Source organism: Diospyros lotus, chromosome 4 (assembly GCF_014633365.1).
Source record: "Diospyros lotus cultivar Yz01 chromosome 4, ASM1463336v1, whole genome shotgun sequence".
Lineage (NCBI taxonomy): Eukaryota > Viridiplantae > Streptophyta > Magnoliopsida > Ericales > Ebenaceae > Diospyros > Diospyros lotus.
In genome coordinates this window covers 1,160,247-1,175,910 of record NC_068341.1, presented here as the reverse complement: position 1 = coordinate 1,175,910, position 15,664 = coordinate 1,160,247, and the positions used below count along the sequence as shown (strand labels likewise).

At 33.9% G+C, this 15,664-nt stretch overlaps 2 protein-coding genes across 15 annotated transcripts in view; one reads left to right on the top strand and one right to left on the bottom strand.

The window, feature by feature from the left end:
• LOC127800010 (vesicle-associated membrane protein 722) overlaps positions 1-3,439 on the bottom strand; it is a 21,442-nt gene extending 18,003 nt beyond the window's left edge. Inside the window, exon 1 of the mRNA XM_052334381.1 lies at positions 2,959-3,439. Coding sequence (XP_052190341.1) covers positions 2,959-3,148 — 190 coding nt within the window. The 5' untranslated portion in view covers positions 3,149-3,439. The remainder of the gene's footprint in view (positions 1-2,958) is intronic.
• Positions 1-15,664, top strand: part of LOC127800007 (uncharacterized) — a 30,548-nt gene that overhangs the window by 10,083 nt on the left and 4,801 nt on the right. Inside the window, exons 1-18 of one of the 14 annotated variants that reach the window (XM_052334362.1) lie at positions 4,679-5,320; positions 5,761-5,828; positions 7,157-7,294; positions 7,420-7,695; positions 8,680-8,766; positions 9,144-9,245; positions 9,322-9,387; positions 9,710-9,817; positions 9,892-9,953; positions 10,849-10,893; positions 11,691-11,764; positions 11,979-12,046; positions 13,734-13,802; positions 13,884-13,984; positions 14,077-14,158; positions 14,262-14,340; positions 14,431-14,518; positions 14,602-14,755. In XM_052334362.1, coding sequence (XP_052190322.1) covers positions 4,738-5,320; positions 5,761-5,828; positions 7,157-7,294; positions 7,420-7,695; positions 8,680-8,766; positions 9,144-9,245; positions 9,322-9,387; positions 9,710-9,817; positions 9,892-9,953; positions 10,849-10,893; positions 11,691-11,764; positions 11,979-12,046; positions 13,734-13,802; positions 13,884-13,984; positions 14,077-14,158; positions 14,262-14,340; positions 14,431-14,518; positions 14,602-14,755 — 2,250 coding nt within the window. In that variant the 5' untranslated portion in view covers positions 4,679-4,737. Of the gene's footprint in view, positions 1-4,678; positions 5,321-5,760; positions 5,829-7,156; positions 7,295-7,419; positions 7,696-8,679; positions 8,767-9,143; positions 9,246-9,321; positions 9,388-9,709; positions 9,818-9,891; positions 9,954-10,848; positions 10,894-11,690; positions 11,765-11,978; positions 12,047-13,733; positions 13,803-13,883; positions 13,985-14,076; positions 14,159-14,261; positions 14,341-14,430; positions 14,519-14,601; positions 14,756-15,664 lie in introns of those variants that run through there. The other 13 variants (XM_052334367.1, XM_052334370.1, XM_052334368.1 and 10 more) reach the window with 13 other exon arrangements.

Here is a 15,664-nt window from a genome sequence, read left to right as displayed (position 1 = left end):
AAAACCAGTGACATTAGTTCTTATTATTCAGGGAGGTGACTGATAACCAATTGTCAGATCACGAATCTGACAATGGAATTCTGCGGGATCGAGAACGGAAATCAAGAGAGAACGGGAGATTTTAGGGAGAGAAGGAGAGATTAGATTAGAGAGAGAATTTAGAGAGAGTTTAGAGAGAATTCGAGGGAAACTCATTTCCAATTTCATTCAACATACTCGTTTTAGCGCCTGGATCAGCTATTTATACTGATCCAGCAACTTGGGCGCCAAAAGCGGTTGGCTCGAGCCATGTGCGATTACAACTAGGCTATAGCATGCTGGAACATTCTTCCAGCTATGCTAAATATTGAAATTCAATTTCTATTAGCCTAATTACACATTTATTTATACCGCTAGCTACTACCTCAACATCTTGGTACATGACACCAATATGGTTGGCCAATGTGATTTCTCAAAAATAGAAGAAAGTTTGACAAGGTAAATAGTTCTGGAGGGTTGTCAATGAGTTGGATCCGACCTGTAAAATCCACAATCAATGTATATTGGATCTGGATCCAACTGATCCATTTCTAATTGAGTTGGATCTGGATCCCCAGAGGAATCAAGTATAAAACCATATCCATTTATAAATACCTCATTAAAAATATATTATCCTAACGACCACTTACGTGCAAAAAATCAAAACAAAGTTCCTTATTTCTAAATTATGTTATTCAATTTTACATATTAATTTTAAAAAATCTATTCTCATGCATTAATAACAATTAACTTTTTTATTCATTATTGTCCTAATAGTGAGATGGAACATTGTTCTTTACATGTTTGGTACCATTCCTCTATTATGACTAAAAGCAAGCTAACATTTTATTTGTCTTTCCTAAGTTTTTAAAATAATATTTTATATAATTTTTAAATCTAAAATTCAAAAAAAATAATGTGAGTTACATTTTTTTCATTAAGATTAATTTTATCAGTTTCTCATTATGAATGTATGGATATGAATGCAGCAGCATCTTAAATAATATTTTTTTTTAATAAAAATTCTATCCATGTAGCATTGCTCTTGCCTTTTTATCTCCAACTTTTTCCTAAAACTCCATTTGGTTGGATGTAAAATACTTAATCGTAACACATTTTACTTATTTTTGATGTTTAGATAACAAAAAATAAGTACATTTTTTTAAAAGCAAATATTTACAGAAAAATATAAAATGCCTTAGAAAATTTGATAAATTGAAGTTCTGAAAGTAAAACAACAACTTTATTATTTTGATCAGAAATCACACTTAGATTCACACTAACATTGTCAATATTTTTGGGGATTGCTTCTTAAATATTAAATATTTATGTTTCAATGTGTATATATAAACATCTTTTTAAAAGACATGTGAAATATATAGTTAAAATTTATATATCTTATATAAATTATTTTATGGCGAAGGGTCAAATAAGCCACTGTACTTTGGTTTCAGGGTCAAATTGGCCAAAGGACTCTGCATAAGGCACCACTTGTGCATGAAGTATGAAAGTATTTTTTTCCCCTTAAAGCTGATCTAAACAAATTTTGTTAACCTGAAATGATCTGTGAGGAAAGCACCCCAGTTCTGTGTTTTTCAGACACTTCCTGAGATTTAAATCTTACTAGTTCTCCTGTATTATCATTTGATAAAGGGGACAACTCCTGTTTTATGATGGAATGTTAAACTTTGGGTATTTAAGTTAATGCCAATTTGTCAAGAGATGTCCTGCATTAGTCTCTCTCTCTCTTTTTTTTTTTTGGCCTTGCAGTGACCCTTTAATATCTAGGCTGGCAATGCAGAGGCAGACAAAATCATTAAGAGATAGGCAGCTAATCTTGCGACATCAGAATATTCTCTTAGCTTGTTAGCGTTTGAGTTGAGGGATTATACAAGTATCCCATGAGTCTTATTTATTATTTGTTATCAGCACACATTTATTGAAGAATGTGTCACTTTCCCCCTACTTTACAGCCATTTCCTTCTCAATAATTCCCCAAGTTGGTGAAGGCACTAGAAAAAGGAAATGATGGCCATAAGAAAGCATTTTGGCCAGCATATGCAATCAGAATAGGCATGTCAAACACGTCAAATTGTTATAAAATAAATAGTTGATGCATTATATAATTATCTCAATGTCATACAATTTTTTTTTTCACATAATACAGAAAAAACAGGGAAGGAAAATTATTCTGACATGTAATATAGAAGAACCAAATTCAAAACACTGTCTAGTCCAACCAATTAAAAAGGGATAGAAATAAATGAAGCTAGAAGCTTTAGTTTTTCAAATGATATTGTTGAATGCCAACAGGAAATGGCAATGAAATAGGTGGAAGAACAGAAGCTTAATCTCTCCCCCTCTCTGCACATCGTGATGTCCCACAAGAAGAACATTCACTAAATATACGCTGCCTGGTCTCCTGGGAAACACAAAAAGACTCATCTCGGGACATATATGGAAATTGTAACTTTGTCTGTCAACCCGAATGGCTCTGCCTATGTTGATTTTTGAAGGAGATCTAACCATGTTCCCTATACATTTTAGACCATGTTGAAATATAATAACGTGATCTATAGGATTTACAGGCCCCAGCACCAAACAGAAAAGAGAAAATATAAGGCTTTTGGTAGCATCTTTTTGTGCCATATGATCAGCCTCAAACGATTTACAGCCCCACCTTCTCCAAAGAAGATATTTAAAAACCCAATAATAGCAATACCGGTCTAACGTTACATTCCTTATTCATATCCTACGCACCATTTGAATATCCCGAAAGATCGTCCCTATTTCAACTTTTAAAAATAAGATTCAACTGACCAAAATGCAAATACAATGAAAACAAACCATTCAAAAATCCAAACACGCCAACCAATCAATTGCCGTACAGATCCAATACAAAAATAGAGGTTGAAACCAATCACAGGCAAGGGGACTCACTGAAACCGTTTTCGACGAGGTAGTTGAAGGTGTGGCCGTCACAGTTGTAGGTAAACTTGTTGTTGGAGGAGGGGAGCTTCTGGAGGCACTGCGACGCGATGCTGGTGAAATTCCCGGTGAACTCGGTGAACTCCGCCAGGATCACCGTCCCCCGCGCCACGAAGCTGTAGATCAGCGACTGCTGCCCCATCTCAATCCCTCTTCTTCTCTACACCCAAAGCGAAGCCCTAATCCCACTGCACAGCTGAAAAACACGCGAGAAATGGATCGAGAGAGCAAATTGAAGGACGGAGAGGATGGAATCGAATGCCTGCGACGCGGATTTGGGGGAAGATCAATCGAAGAAAGTCGTACGTCGTTTGTAGATTCAACAACATATGAATCCGAACATATGAACGCTATTCTTACAATATTTGATATTGGTTCGGACCACGCCCACGCGTAGAAATAGAACGGAAGGTTCTAAATCTAATCTGGAAAAGTATGCGAAACGTCCAAGTGCCCGCTCCCCTCCCCTCCCCTCCCCGCAACCACGCCGTATTTCCTTGAATTTCTCTCATTTTCTTTTTTACCCCTTTTTGTATTTTATTTTTAATGTTTAGACAGGCTTTTGTGCATTTATTATTAATTAATAACATTATTTAAATATTAAAAAATATAATAAATACACACCGTCTAATAATAAAGTACATTTATTGGTGTGTAGGATATTATTTATTAAAATGAACAAAATTAGATTATATCAATATAACGTTTGAAATTTTTTTGAATTAACATATAAAATAATTAAAATAAGACTGTAAAATATTTTAATATTTTTATTATATTATTTGTTAAATTTTTTAAAATATATTGAGTAATATATAAGTTATTTTTTTTATTTGTAAAGTGATCGGTAAATTTACCTAAACAATTTTATAATAAAAAGTCATGTGATTTTTTTTAAATAGATTATTAAATAAATTTAACAAATATAATAAAATATACTTTTATTTGTAATATTTTTTATATCTCTCATTTATTTTATCTTATATCTTAGTTAATAAATATTATATAATAAAATATAAAAACATGACTCTTTAATTTAGATTAAACTAGAGAAAAATAAAAAGAGAACGAGAGATTTCATTATTGTAATTGACAAACAAAAAAAGATATAAAAAAAGAATTAACAATAAAAATAAACTACAGTCACAATAATATTTGAATAATAGAGATAATTGTTTGAATTTTTTTATATTTTTTCAATATTGTTTATTTGTACGTTAAATTATTTAAAAAAATATTAAGCATATTATAAAAATTTTTTTTAAATATTATTTATTCGGGATCTCGATGTAAATTAAAAATAAAAAATTAATTTTATGAACTTAAAGTAAAATTTAGATTTGAAATTGAATTCAAATGTAAGACAATTCGAGTCTACTAAATTAGCAGTGGATAATAACCACTTGTTGTTTAGTATTTTTTATATTTATTTAAAATAAAAGAGGGAGAAAGAAATGGAAATAAAAAAATAAAAAATATTTTTATTAATTATTTAATGATTTAAAAAGTTATTATTTTGTAAAATATAAAAAATAATTTTATAATTACATTATATATATTAAGGAGTGATTATTACGATTTATCCAAAAATCTAACGAAGGTTCCAAGTAAAGGTTTAATTTTGGAATTGCGTTCATCGTTTGCCCCCCTTCCCGTTCCCGCTTCTTCTACACATCTTCCCGCCAAACACACATTGATCTTCTCTGCTACGCTGCTCAGTCCCCTCCATCAATGGATGCGGATATGGACATGGACATGGACATGGACATTCCTCTACCAGAAGAGCTCGAATGGCTCGAAGCCAACTCTCACTTCTACGAAGACCCTGAACCCTATCCAGAAGAAGAAGATCACGAACCCTACCCAGAAGAAGAAGAAGACCACCATTTGGAACCACCACCACCAAAACCTACTCTATCCCTCCCTCCGAAATCCACGCCATCAGCAGATCCATCAACTATTCCGAAAACCCAAGTCAATATCAAGAAGCGGTTCCGATCCAAAGTCCCCGATTTTCTGAATTCCGACAAACATGGCCAGTTGCAGGATAAGCGGAGCAGGGCCGACGATGTGGCGCCTGGAGAGGACGACGAAGATTGGCTTCGTTATTCTCCACCCCGAAACGAGGTGGCTGAAGTGGCTGAGCCTGTGGTTGTTGTTGAGGAGGAGACGATTGTGTCGCGGTACGCTTCGAAGATTGACGGGGAGTGTGTTCCGGTGACCGGACTCGACGGCGATAGGGTTTATGTGAAGATGAATAGGGTCGAGGAGTCGGACCGGCGGAAGAAATTGACCGTGAAAGAGCATTCCAGTGGTATGACTACTAATACATAATTATCTTGTGATGCGTTTTTTTCAGTTTACTGCAAAACGCTGGAACATATAATAAACTAGAAATTGAAATCAGTCCTCAATTTAACGAACATCCTTGGATGCATGTTGAACTGTGAGGTTCGGAATATGTTTTGGAACTCTGATGGGAACTCAAAACGATATTAATTCTACTTCTGGAACTAGGATTTGTGGAAGTGAAAGAAAAAGACAGGAAAGTGATTGTTACATGTATATTACCAAAAAAGAAGAAGGATATATGTATATTTCAATTTATTTTTATTTTCATTTGTATCTAAAAATCCTTGTTCCGTACACCGATGAATGGGTGTAATTGGGTGCTTTATTGGCACTAAAATTGATACTGGTTTTGTTAGAAATTCTAAAATCAGGCACTTGAATTAAACTTCAACAACTTTTCAGTTGCAGGTCTTATTTCAGAACCCATCCATATTCTGATGCAGAGGGTGGAAACAGAGGCTTTCACAAAGGTACATTATATAATATACTTGGTAGTTCATGATCAACTAAGATGTTGAAGCAATTTTTTCTTTCAATAAATAAATAGACAAAAAGCTGCTTACCTTGTACAAAAGAATAAGTATGGAAGTAGGGGCCCCTTGCTAAATATTAACCAGAAAAAGCAAATAATACAAAACGTGCATAATGAAGGACAAGCCAAAAGGGACGTTCCTCCTCAATCATAAAAATTGAGCTTTCCTCTCCATCAAAAGTCTTCTTTCTTGATAAATGCAGCACCTAACATGGAAGAATAGTTGTCCGAATAGATATTTGATAGTCTGGCATGCAACTCCTCCAAGAGCACATGGAACTAGTTATAAAGACCAGCACAACCCACCACTCTCCCAAAAGGGAAAAACCAAAATGCTGAACTTCTCGTGCCATTCAGGAAGATGATCCACCAACTCACTACTACCTTTGTGCATAAAACACCAAATCTGATATATTCACCTGTGCACTCCTCAGATTATCAATACTGAGAATGGTTCTAATGGAGCTCATCATGTGAAGAAGGCAACTCTGTGGCAAGCATTCAATTATATCCATCCTTTGCCTGGTCATAGGAAAAACCTGAGCAACTTAAAGAAAGCCAAGAGCTACTTTGTTCTCTTTACTATACTGTCAGGAGAAGAAGTCTGTAGGGGAACCAATTATATGATAGATATAGAAGTGGTTGAATATAGTTGAAGGTCTGTTAAAGAAGCTTTCTATTTCATTTTTCATTCTGTGTTTCCTTCTACTGCTAAATCAAGGAAATGCTAAGTAACTCATGAAATAAAGTTATGAGTTTTATATGAAGATCACATGAAGATAAATCCCATATGAGTGTTCTACTCAGTTTTAAGAGTTCTATCATGGGCCACATTGCTGCATAGTTTTATCAAGTAATGATGTGTAGGATTCTGATATTTCCAGAATTTGGGAACTAGAATTGATTTAATCTATAAAACTTCTCCCTTAATTCTTATGATCTCAATTTTATGACTTTTTCAATTATGGTCTTCATTTTGTGGTCTGAATGCAATCATGTCTACCTGCACACGTTATTTCACGTAGTTGCTTGATAGCACTGCAGTTATTCCTTGAAGTTCTGGAAGGACTTTTCTGGCCAAGATCTTTGGAGTAGGTTAAGCTTGGGAATACATATTTTAGGACTTTTCAAGTGTTGAAGGTGACTTTTTAGTTTTCTATTAGGGATGGAAAAGATAAATTATCACTTGTAAGCTTACATAGGATTCATTTAGATATCTCTTATGCATTACAATTTGACTTAACATGGATTATCATGTTGCAACAGGCTGTTCAAGCTAGTGTTCAATGTGACAATGGCACAATCCTTCCTGAAACACCATTGGTGAATGAAAAGCTTTGGGTGGATAAATATGCTCCAAATTCGTTTGTGGAACTTCTTAGTGATGAACAAACAAATCGTGAGGTACATTTATCAGTCTTAGTTTTCTTGAATTCAAAATCTTCTACTAATAAGTTTCAAAGCGCTTTGCCTTCAATGATGCTACTTGATTTGACTTTCTGCTTATTACTCAACTGTGCTGTTCCTAGGTACTTTTGTGGTTGAAACAGTGGGATTCTTGTGTTTTTGGATCTGAAATTAGGACTACAGGAGATGAGGTTTTGTCTGCTTTGAGACGACATTCTTCAGCTGCTCAACATCAGAAACTCTCTGATAGGAGCTTTCCAGGGAAGAGTAGAGGATCTAGATTTGGCACAAAAACTTTCAAAGTTTATAATGATTTGGGCCTGGAGAACAATGACCCCAAAGGTGTTTCAGAGTTATGGAAGAAGAAAAATAAGGGTTCTGGTCCTCCGGAGCACAAGGTCAGCTTTGGAAATCCTTCCCTTGTATTTAGTCCCTTGCCTTTTCCAAAAAAATTACTGCATGATACAAGGACTCTATGGGCTAAATATGACCGCAACTACTCTACCTTCAGCTGCCAAGCATTCGCAGTTACTCCCCAAAGTTGAAACTTGCATGAAATTATCCCCATTTCATCTGTGATTTCATGTAACAGTGGACCTGAAATATCTCCTTTCTGATCCTGCATATTCCTGGTTGGTTAGTTCATAAGGTGAAGATCCGCTTGGAATTCATGTTGTTTCTTATGAACAGATGGTCAACCAAAAGAGAATTTGTGAGGCAAAATAGCTAAATCCACTATGATATTGATCTCAATCTTGCTTTATTCTTGTAATCATTGGTTTCGTTTTCTTTTTTGTATCAACAAACTCATGGCATCTAAAGGGATTTCTTGGATGTTACTGCATGTGGCTATTTCTCTACTAACTAGCACTAATCATATGACCATGTGAATCAACTTAGTTTCAAAAGAGTTCTGCAACAAAGATGTTACTTTTTCATCATTAGTTTCAGCCATTAATATCCTATCAGAGATGTTTCTGTGTTTTCTTATACTATTTGATGAACCTATGAATTAGTTGGCAACAATAACCAAGACACATTGTAGAATAGATCATACATTCTGGAATAGCCATTTATTGATTGAATACATCACTAGAGGACTCTAGTAAAACCCAAAGGATCTGATTTTTCTATTCTCATGTTTTGTATCGGAGCATATTTGAACTTTGTTTTTATTTATTTGTGCTGCTTTTCATTCCAGGAGAACATATTTCAGCAATATATTCCTTCTGGGATTTAGGTTATTAATCTCTGAAATCAATTCCTATTTGCATGTTCTTATCATATTTAATGTCCCACAATTGGTACAAGACTGTATTCTTTACTGTTCATTTTTGAGTTTAAGGTAAAGGCAATCATAAGAAATCTTGTAATTTTTGCAGATTCTTCTACTCTGTGGGCCCCCAGGGCTAGGGAAAACAACCCTAGCACATGTAGCAGCCAGGCATTGTGGATATCGTGTTGTGGAGGTTCTGTTTTTTTGAATCATGCATATAGACATGAGTGTTTCACCTCTATTGTGTTTTGTTGTTCTTTTAGATAAGCAGCTTCTAGTATATGCTGCTTTAGGTCCTACAAGGAACTATTCATAAAATTTGCATATCATTATTTTGAGTACATTACTGTGGGTGAGGGATCCATCTCTTCTGGGTTTAATTTTCAATATGTTCTGAAGTATCATATAAGAAATGTAGTGTTTTTGCATCTGTTCAGAGCTTGATATATTATTAATATTTGTCTTGCTTATTAGGGTGGATCAGTTTCCCATGCTAGAATCATTCTTAATTTTGTTTGTCTTTTATTTGTTACTTCTAAAAAACTAATCAGTTAATGTTTTTCTGAGCAGATAAATGCAAGTGACGATCGGTCTTCATCAACAATTGAAGGGAAAATTCTTGATGTGGTTCAGATGAACTCTGTCATGGCTGACTCAAAGCCTAAGTGCTTGGTGTGTACTATTCTTACATCATTTACCGTTATCTTTTCTGATACAGTAAAACATAATTGTCTTTATTGCTTTATAGGTAATTGATGAAATAGATGGAGCTCTTGGGGATGGCAAGGGTGCTGTGGAGGTCATTCTGAAGATGGTAACTTATATGGCCTTTATATAGTAGATGCTGTCGCTTTCATGCATGAGTGCCCAAACAGTTAAAATATAGGCACATTTAATAAGTTAGAGATTCATGTCCTGCTCTCTGGTGTTTTATAATTCCTCTAACCAGGATCTCAGAAACAAACTGATGCTACTGAATAGAGCATCAACTTCTTATCTATCTTATTATTCTCTGTTTTAATCTGTTGAAGATAGGTTCTCCAGCTCTTCATACCGATCCTTTTTTTTTTAGTCATGCTTTATGATGGGAAGGGATACTTTTTCCAATAACAATGAGACATATGTTGTTGATGCAGCTCTCTGCAGATAGGAAGTCAGATGCTGGAAAAGAAAATGTGGCTAAAGAGGATCATGGGAGGACAACATCAAAAAAGAAGCATAGAAGTGCACCATTGTCCAGACCTGTAAGATTGAGTTGTCTTACATGGTTGATTAGTCATTGTCTTAATACTCAAAATTGGCAGAATGTGATATGCAGGTGATTTGCATATGTAATGACCTATATGCTCCTGCCCTGAGACCATTACGCCAAGTGGCAAAGTACGTAGTTCTTGCTTGACTGTTAAAATTGTTTGAATTTATATGGCTTCTATTGTGGATTAATCCAGTTATGATAAACTGGTAATAATCAATTCTGGCCAGTCATTTATTTATTTTCAAGATAAACAGGGAAGTTCTTATAAGAACATAAGACACCAATTTTATTATTTATTTGTGTTCCATCCATGAAGCAGAAGTCCTCTGTTTGAGTTGCCTCATTTGCATTCAGTAGAATATTCCAATTTCATCAAATTTTGTATTTGTGAATAGGGAACTACATGTGCCTGGGCACTCTAAGAGGAACAATGCCATGTTACCAACAAAAATGAAAAAAAGAAAAGAAAAGAGAAGTATGGAGCAAAGCTTAATAAAACAATTAAAGTATTAGGTATAGAAACAGATCATTTTTTTGTATTATGTAAAGAGAAGAATTTGCATAAAAACTATAGTGTGTTGATTTATTATCTGTGACAATCAATTTATGTTTCAATCTTCAGTTGATCTAGAGGTGAACTTTATTTCTCTCTATTGTTTCTTTGGAGGCAGTTCTTGAGTTCTCTGTCTGAACATTCTTAGGAGGTTACCATGATGCTTATAACTGGCTCAAATACTGTCTGATACCATTCTATTCTTTACAGCACCATAGCTAGTCAGATTATCGACAATGGTGCCTCAAACTCTTGATTCATTGAGATGAAGTTATAATGGAAAATTGGCTAGACAACAATATTTTTGGTTTTCTAGTTCCTTGATCTTCATTGGGTCAATGTAGGGGAATTTGGAGATCTATAAGTCTTTGTATTGCCCCATGATCATGATATGAATATATCATATATGCATTGCGCCAAGTAGAAATATTATAAATTGACAAAAAAACGTTCGCTCTTGGTTGTAGGGTTCATATATTTGTTCAACCAACAGTTAGTCGTGTCGTATGCAGGTAAATGCTCCACTGTCTCCTGTTTCATGGGTCTACATTTGAGTTCTATGTATCAACAATCACTTTGATTATCAATCCTGTTTCTGCCTTACTTTGTAGTTTCAACTTCTTGTTCACAATATTGGTCCTAAAGTGATACACATGGTGCAGCGAGAAATTTGATCATTGGCAATATTTTGTAAAATACTTGTCACCATCATCTTGTGTGCTTGTATTTTATTCTACAATAAAATCAAGTTCCTAAGGTTTCCCTTTTCTTTAGTCCTTCAACATATATCATTTGCATATATGGAATATTTTCTCCAGTAAAAAGGTATCTCTCTGTGTGATATACAGCACTCGTCTGTTTCTCACCACAAGGTCGTTTTATTCTCCATCAAAACTTGAGTACGTCAACTTTCCGTACAGAGATTTGTTGTCAGAAATGCATTTGTGTTGGAAAGCCTTGCTATTGCCTTTTTTCTTTTATTTAAAAGGGAACCCCCAATGCATGAGCCTTCCCATTTTGATTGTACTCTTACCCCTGCTTTGCAGAAGGCTACTTTTTATCACAACTCAAACCTATCACTTTCCAATCACAAAGGAGCAACCTTACCTTTGCTACCAAGCTTTACCCTTTATTTTTTTTTTTTCCTTTTATTTGCTAATGTAATTTTGAATTGTATAATTGTATAGTGATTACGATGAGTGGCTAGCTTATCTAGTTGTGCATCTGTTGACATTTTATATTGCATTCAAACTGCCACCTCTTTCTCATTTTAATTGACCTTGTTTTGTTGATAAATGGTTATTTATAGACTGAAGCATATATGTTACAAGGAAGGACTAAGGACGAGTTCCATTGCACTTACTGCACTTGCAGAATATACTGGTGAGTAATAGCTTCACTGCAGCATGTCAACAGTGAATAGATCTTTCATTGCTCCTAGAAATCAAGGTTTCTTGAATTAAAATGGGGAGAAGTTATATAGAAGCATACAGGCATTCTGCATATCCACATGTACTATTTTATCAAGTTTCTGCCTTCAATTTGACTTTTCTGAATGTTTTGCCCCTGACATCCTGGTTTGTGTCTTCTTTTTCAGAGTGTGATATACGCTCATGTTTAAATACTCTTCAGTTTCTTGACAAGAAGAAGGAAACACTTAATGTGGTATGATACTAAGCTGACCCTTCTCAGAAGTAATTAAAAGTATACTACTTCCATCCCAAATATTCTGTTTTGGTATGTCCAAAATATAGATTAAAAATAAATATGTACAGCCACTTGGAAGTCAAAAAGATAAAGCTTCACAAATATTTTGACACTATCCTTTATAAATAAGTGGTATCAAGGAGTCATTTGGAAACCAATAGCTTTTCATTTGTGTGGTTGGTATGAAAAGGCAAAATAATTAAACATGTATTGATTTTGACAAGGTGTCACAATGGTTAGGCACGATCTAGGAAATTATCCTCTTGAATCTAATGACACCAGATGATCCAAAGCAGTAGCAATTTGGCTGTGCCCTCTCTATTTATATGGAATTAATTGCCAGGAAAGACAGTTTCTATTTTAAGTAATGTAGGCAATCGGTTTTTTTGATTATGTATGTTTAAGTGTGCACAGAAACGTATTCAGTCGCATTTGAAACATCTTTGAGGTACATGACAACAGTAGACAGTCATGTTTTTTTGATAGGTCAGGTTCTTCATTAGGTATAGTTTTAACCTTTTCCATTAAATGTCTAAGTCACTTTTGAAGCCTCTTCTTGAAGTGCGTGATGATAGCCTTTTGACTAAAAGGCTATGGTCAAGGAGAAAATCTCAGTTTCTTTCCCTTGAAATGATTGAAACACATCAGTTTCTTGAGAAAACAGCAGAAAACATTACTAAAAACCTGAAACATTCTGATATGATTACTTGTTACATCAAGGTGTGGACAATCTAACAAGACTCATTTTTATTTATCTACTTCACTGTAAAAATATAATTGAGAACAAAAAAATCTAAATATATAATAGAAAGATTGAGAAAATTTAAAAATAAAGGAGAGATATAAAGTAGAAGCAAAATTGGTTCTTACTTATCCATTTACTTCTTGTTACATATAGAAACTTTCATATTTCTCATTAGCTTATCTTTTTTAAATTCTATTATTATAAGAATCTAGCACCATTTTTAACTTGTATTCATAGTTTTTACCATTCAATGTAGTTTCTTGAACTTTGTTCTTAGTATTGTTGTAGAAAACAAAGGTTAACCATGTTTCATGGGAGATCTCCCATGTATTATGAATGTTGTAGCATTCATTTGTAATTTATATTTTAGTTATTGTTTATCAGTACAGATTTTATTTGGTTGAAATCTTATGCATATTTAGCAACATAGGTACTTGTGGCTCATATATTTATTTAATGGACAATAATTTAATGGGGTTTGAATTTAATTGTGACCCCTTCACTAATTCACTTGTAACTTCATGTGTATGAAGCTGGATAGAGCTCATACAAATTTGAATTGTATTCTAAGCTTGTATAATCATTTACATAAACTTGACTTTCTGTTTACAAATATTTTTACTTCTGATAGGTAAACATTTCATTTACATCAAAATGAAAATTTGATCCTTGACTATGATTCTAGGATCAAGGCTTTGTCCTAGCCATATACAGGTGGCATTGATGTGGAGTGCTTATTCTTATTGCTTTAAAACTTGTAGGATGAACTTGCCATTTTATAGTAAGGTTTTGAGGAAGGCAATCTTTCTCATGAAAAGTTTGTTTGTAACTGTCTTCATACTTGTTTGTTTTCTTGATTGATCTCCTGCAACTATAATTTGCATGGTTCTTTGGTCTTAGTTGGAGATCAGTTCTCAAGTGGTTGGCCGCAAGGACACTTCAAAAAGTATTTTTGACATATGGAAAGAGGTAAAGGAGTAAAGTCTGTTGACTGCATTTTTATTTTCAGCATCTTCATGGGGCATTAAAATCTCCTGTTCAATTTTGAAGATTTTTCAAAAGAGAAAAGTTAAAAGGGAAAGGAAGTTTGGTAATGGCAGCAGCAGAATGTCAAATGAATTTGAATTTCTGCGCTCCCTAGTTTCTAACCGGTGAGTTTACAACTCTAGTTAAACATTTTGCCTTTTCTCTTTCATCATTCTAATGGAAATACCTAACTGTTCAATGACTGATCATTGTCTAGTGGTGACTACGACCTAATTTTTGATGGGATCCATGAAAATGTTTTACAACTCCAATATCATGATCCAATCATGCGAAAGACTGTAAGTTATAATTGCCATGAATATCTTTTGTATATCTCATAACTTCATTCAAACTAGCTAAATTTCTTATATTATATCTGTCTAATGTGACATGCAAATGAAGGTAAAATGCTTGCATGGTCTTGGTGATTTCGATTTAATTCATCAATACATAATGCGAACACAACAAATGTCTCTTCAAGGTAACAACTCCAGCCACAATAATTTTGGACTTCATTATTGAGGATAAATTCCAAGTTAAAATCTTTAACTCCCCATTTTGCATTCTGTAGTTTATCAACCCACTATTGTGATGGCCATACATGGTCTGGTAGCACAAAACGTGAAACCAAATATTGAATGGCCAAAGTCTTTCCAAAGGTACCTTGTTTTCGCTTTATAAGTTTGTCTTCTATTGGGATGAATCCTTGTTCATACTATTACATGTTTATGTGAATTGACAGATACCGAACAACACTGATAGAGAAGATGGATTTTTTACGCTCTTGGCACAATAAAATTTCACCACACATTGCAAGGCATATGTCAACAAAATCTGTTGTAGAAGACTCAATATCTCCATTATTGCATATTTTATCACCACCAAATCTAAGGCCGTAATTCACCTCACCTAAATTACTTCTTTGTATTCCTTTTGTGTTCAAATGTATTTTGTTTATTTCTTTTTATTGTTGTGTAATGCGTGATACCTATTGTCAAGTCCCTAGGGTTAGGCTTGAACAATTATGGAATTCTGGACATAGAATAGAAAGAAGAGAGAGAGAGAGGCAAAAGATTATTTATGTTATTCCCCCCCTCCCTTCTCCTATCACCTTAGGTTACATATATAGCCTCTCCTTAATTGTCTAACTGTTACAATAACTAACTATTACAACTGCCATATAACTAACTGTTACAAATATAACTGACTAATAAATATAATTTTTACAATTATAATTTATTAATATTCCCTTTCTATCCCTAACATCGTGACACCTATTAGTAATAAAAAACAAGGTACATATGTGGTGGCCCCTGAAGCCATTGTTGACTTCCATGTCCTTGTCTCTTGCTCATGAGAAGTCCCTTTATGTCGTGCCATCCAAGGAAAAAAGGAGACCCCTTCTCACTTGTCCCTCTATGACCTTTTTTGTTGATGTCAAGTGTGCTGAGAAATTTAGGATTCGTTCTCTTTGCGTTTCAATTTTTAGTTTTGAATTTTAAATTTATTTCTAGTTTTTTGTTTTGCTAATCTGTTTCTGAAAAATTGTTTCTCAAAACAAAAAACTAGAAAATGCGTATTGTTTGAAATTTTGAGAATAATTTTTTATGACATTTTATTCAATAAATTTGATTATTTAATAAATTAGAACTATTTAATGCTAATATATTATTAGGAAATATATACATTTTAAAGTTGGTGTATCTTGTAACATTTTTTTCATTACAAGAATAAAATACACATAAATAAATAAATTGACTTGAAAAAAAATAGGAAGGGGAAAGTCCGAAAGCCATGTATATATA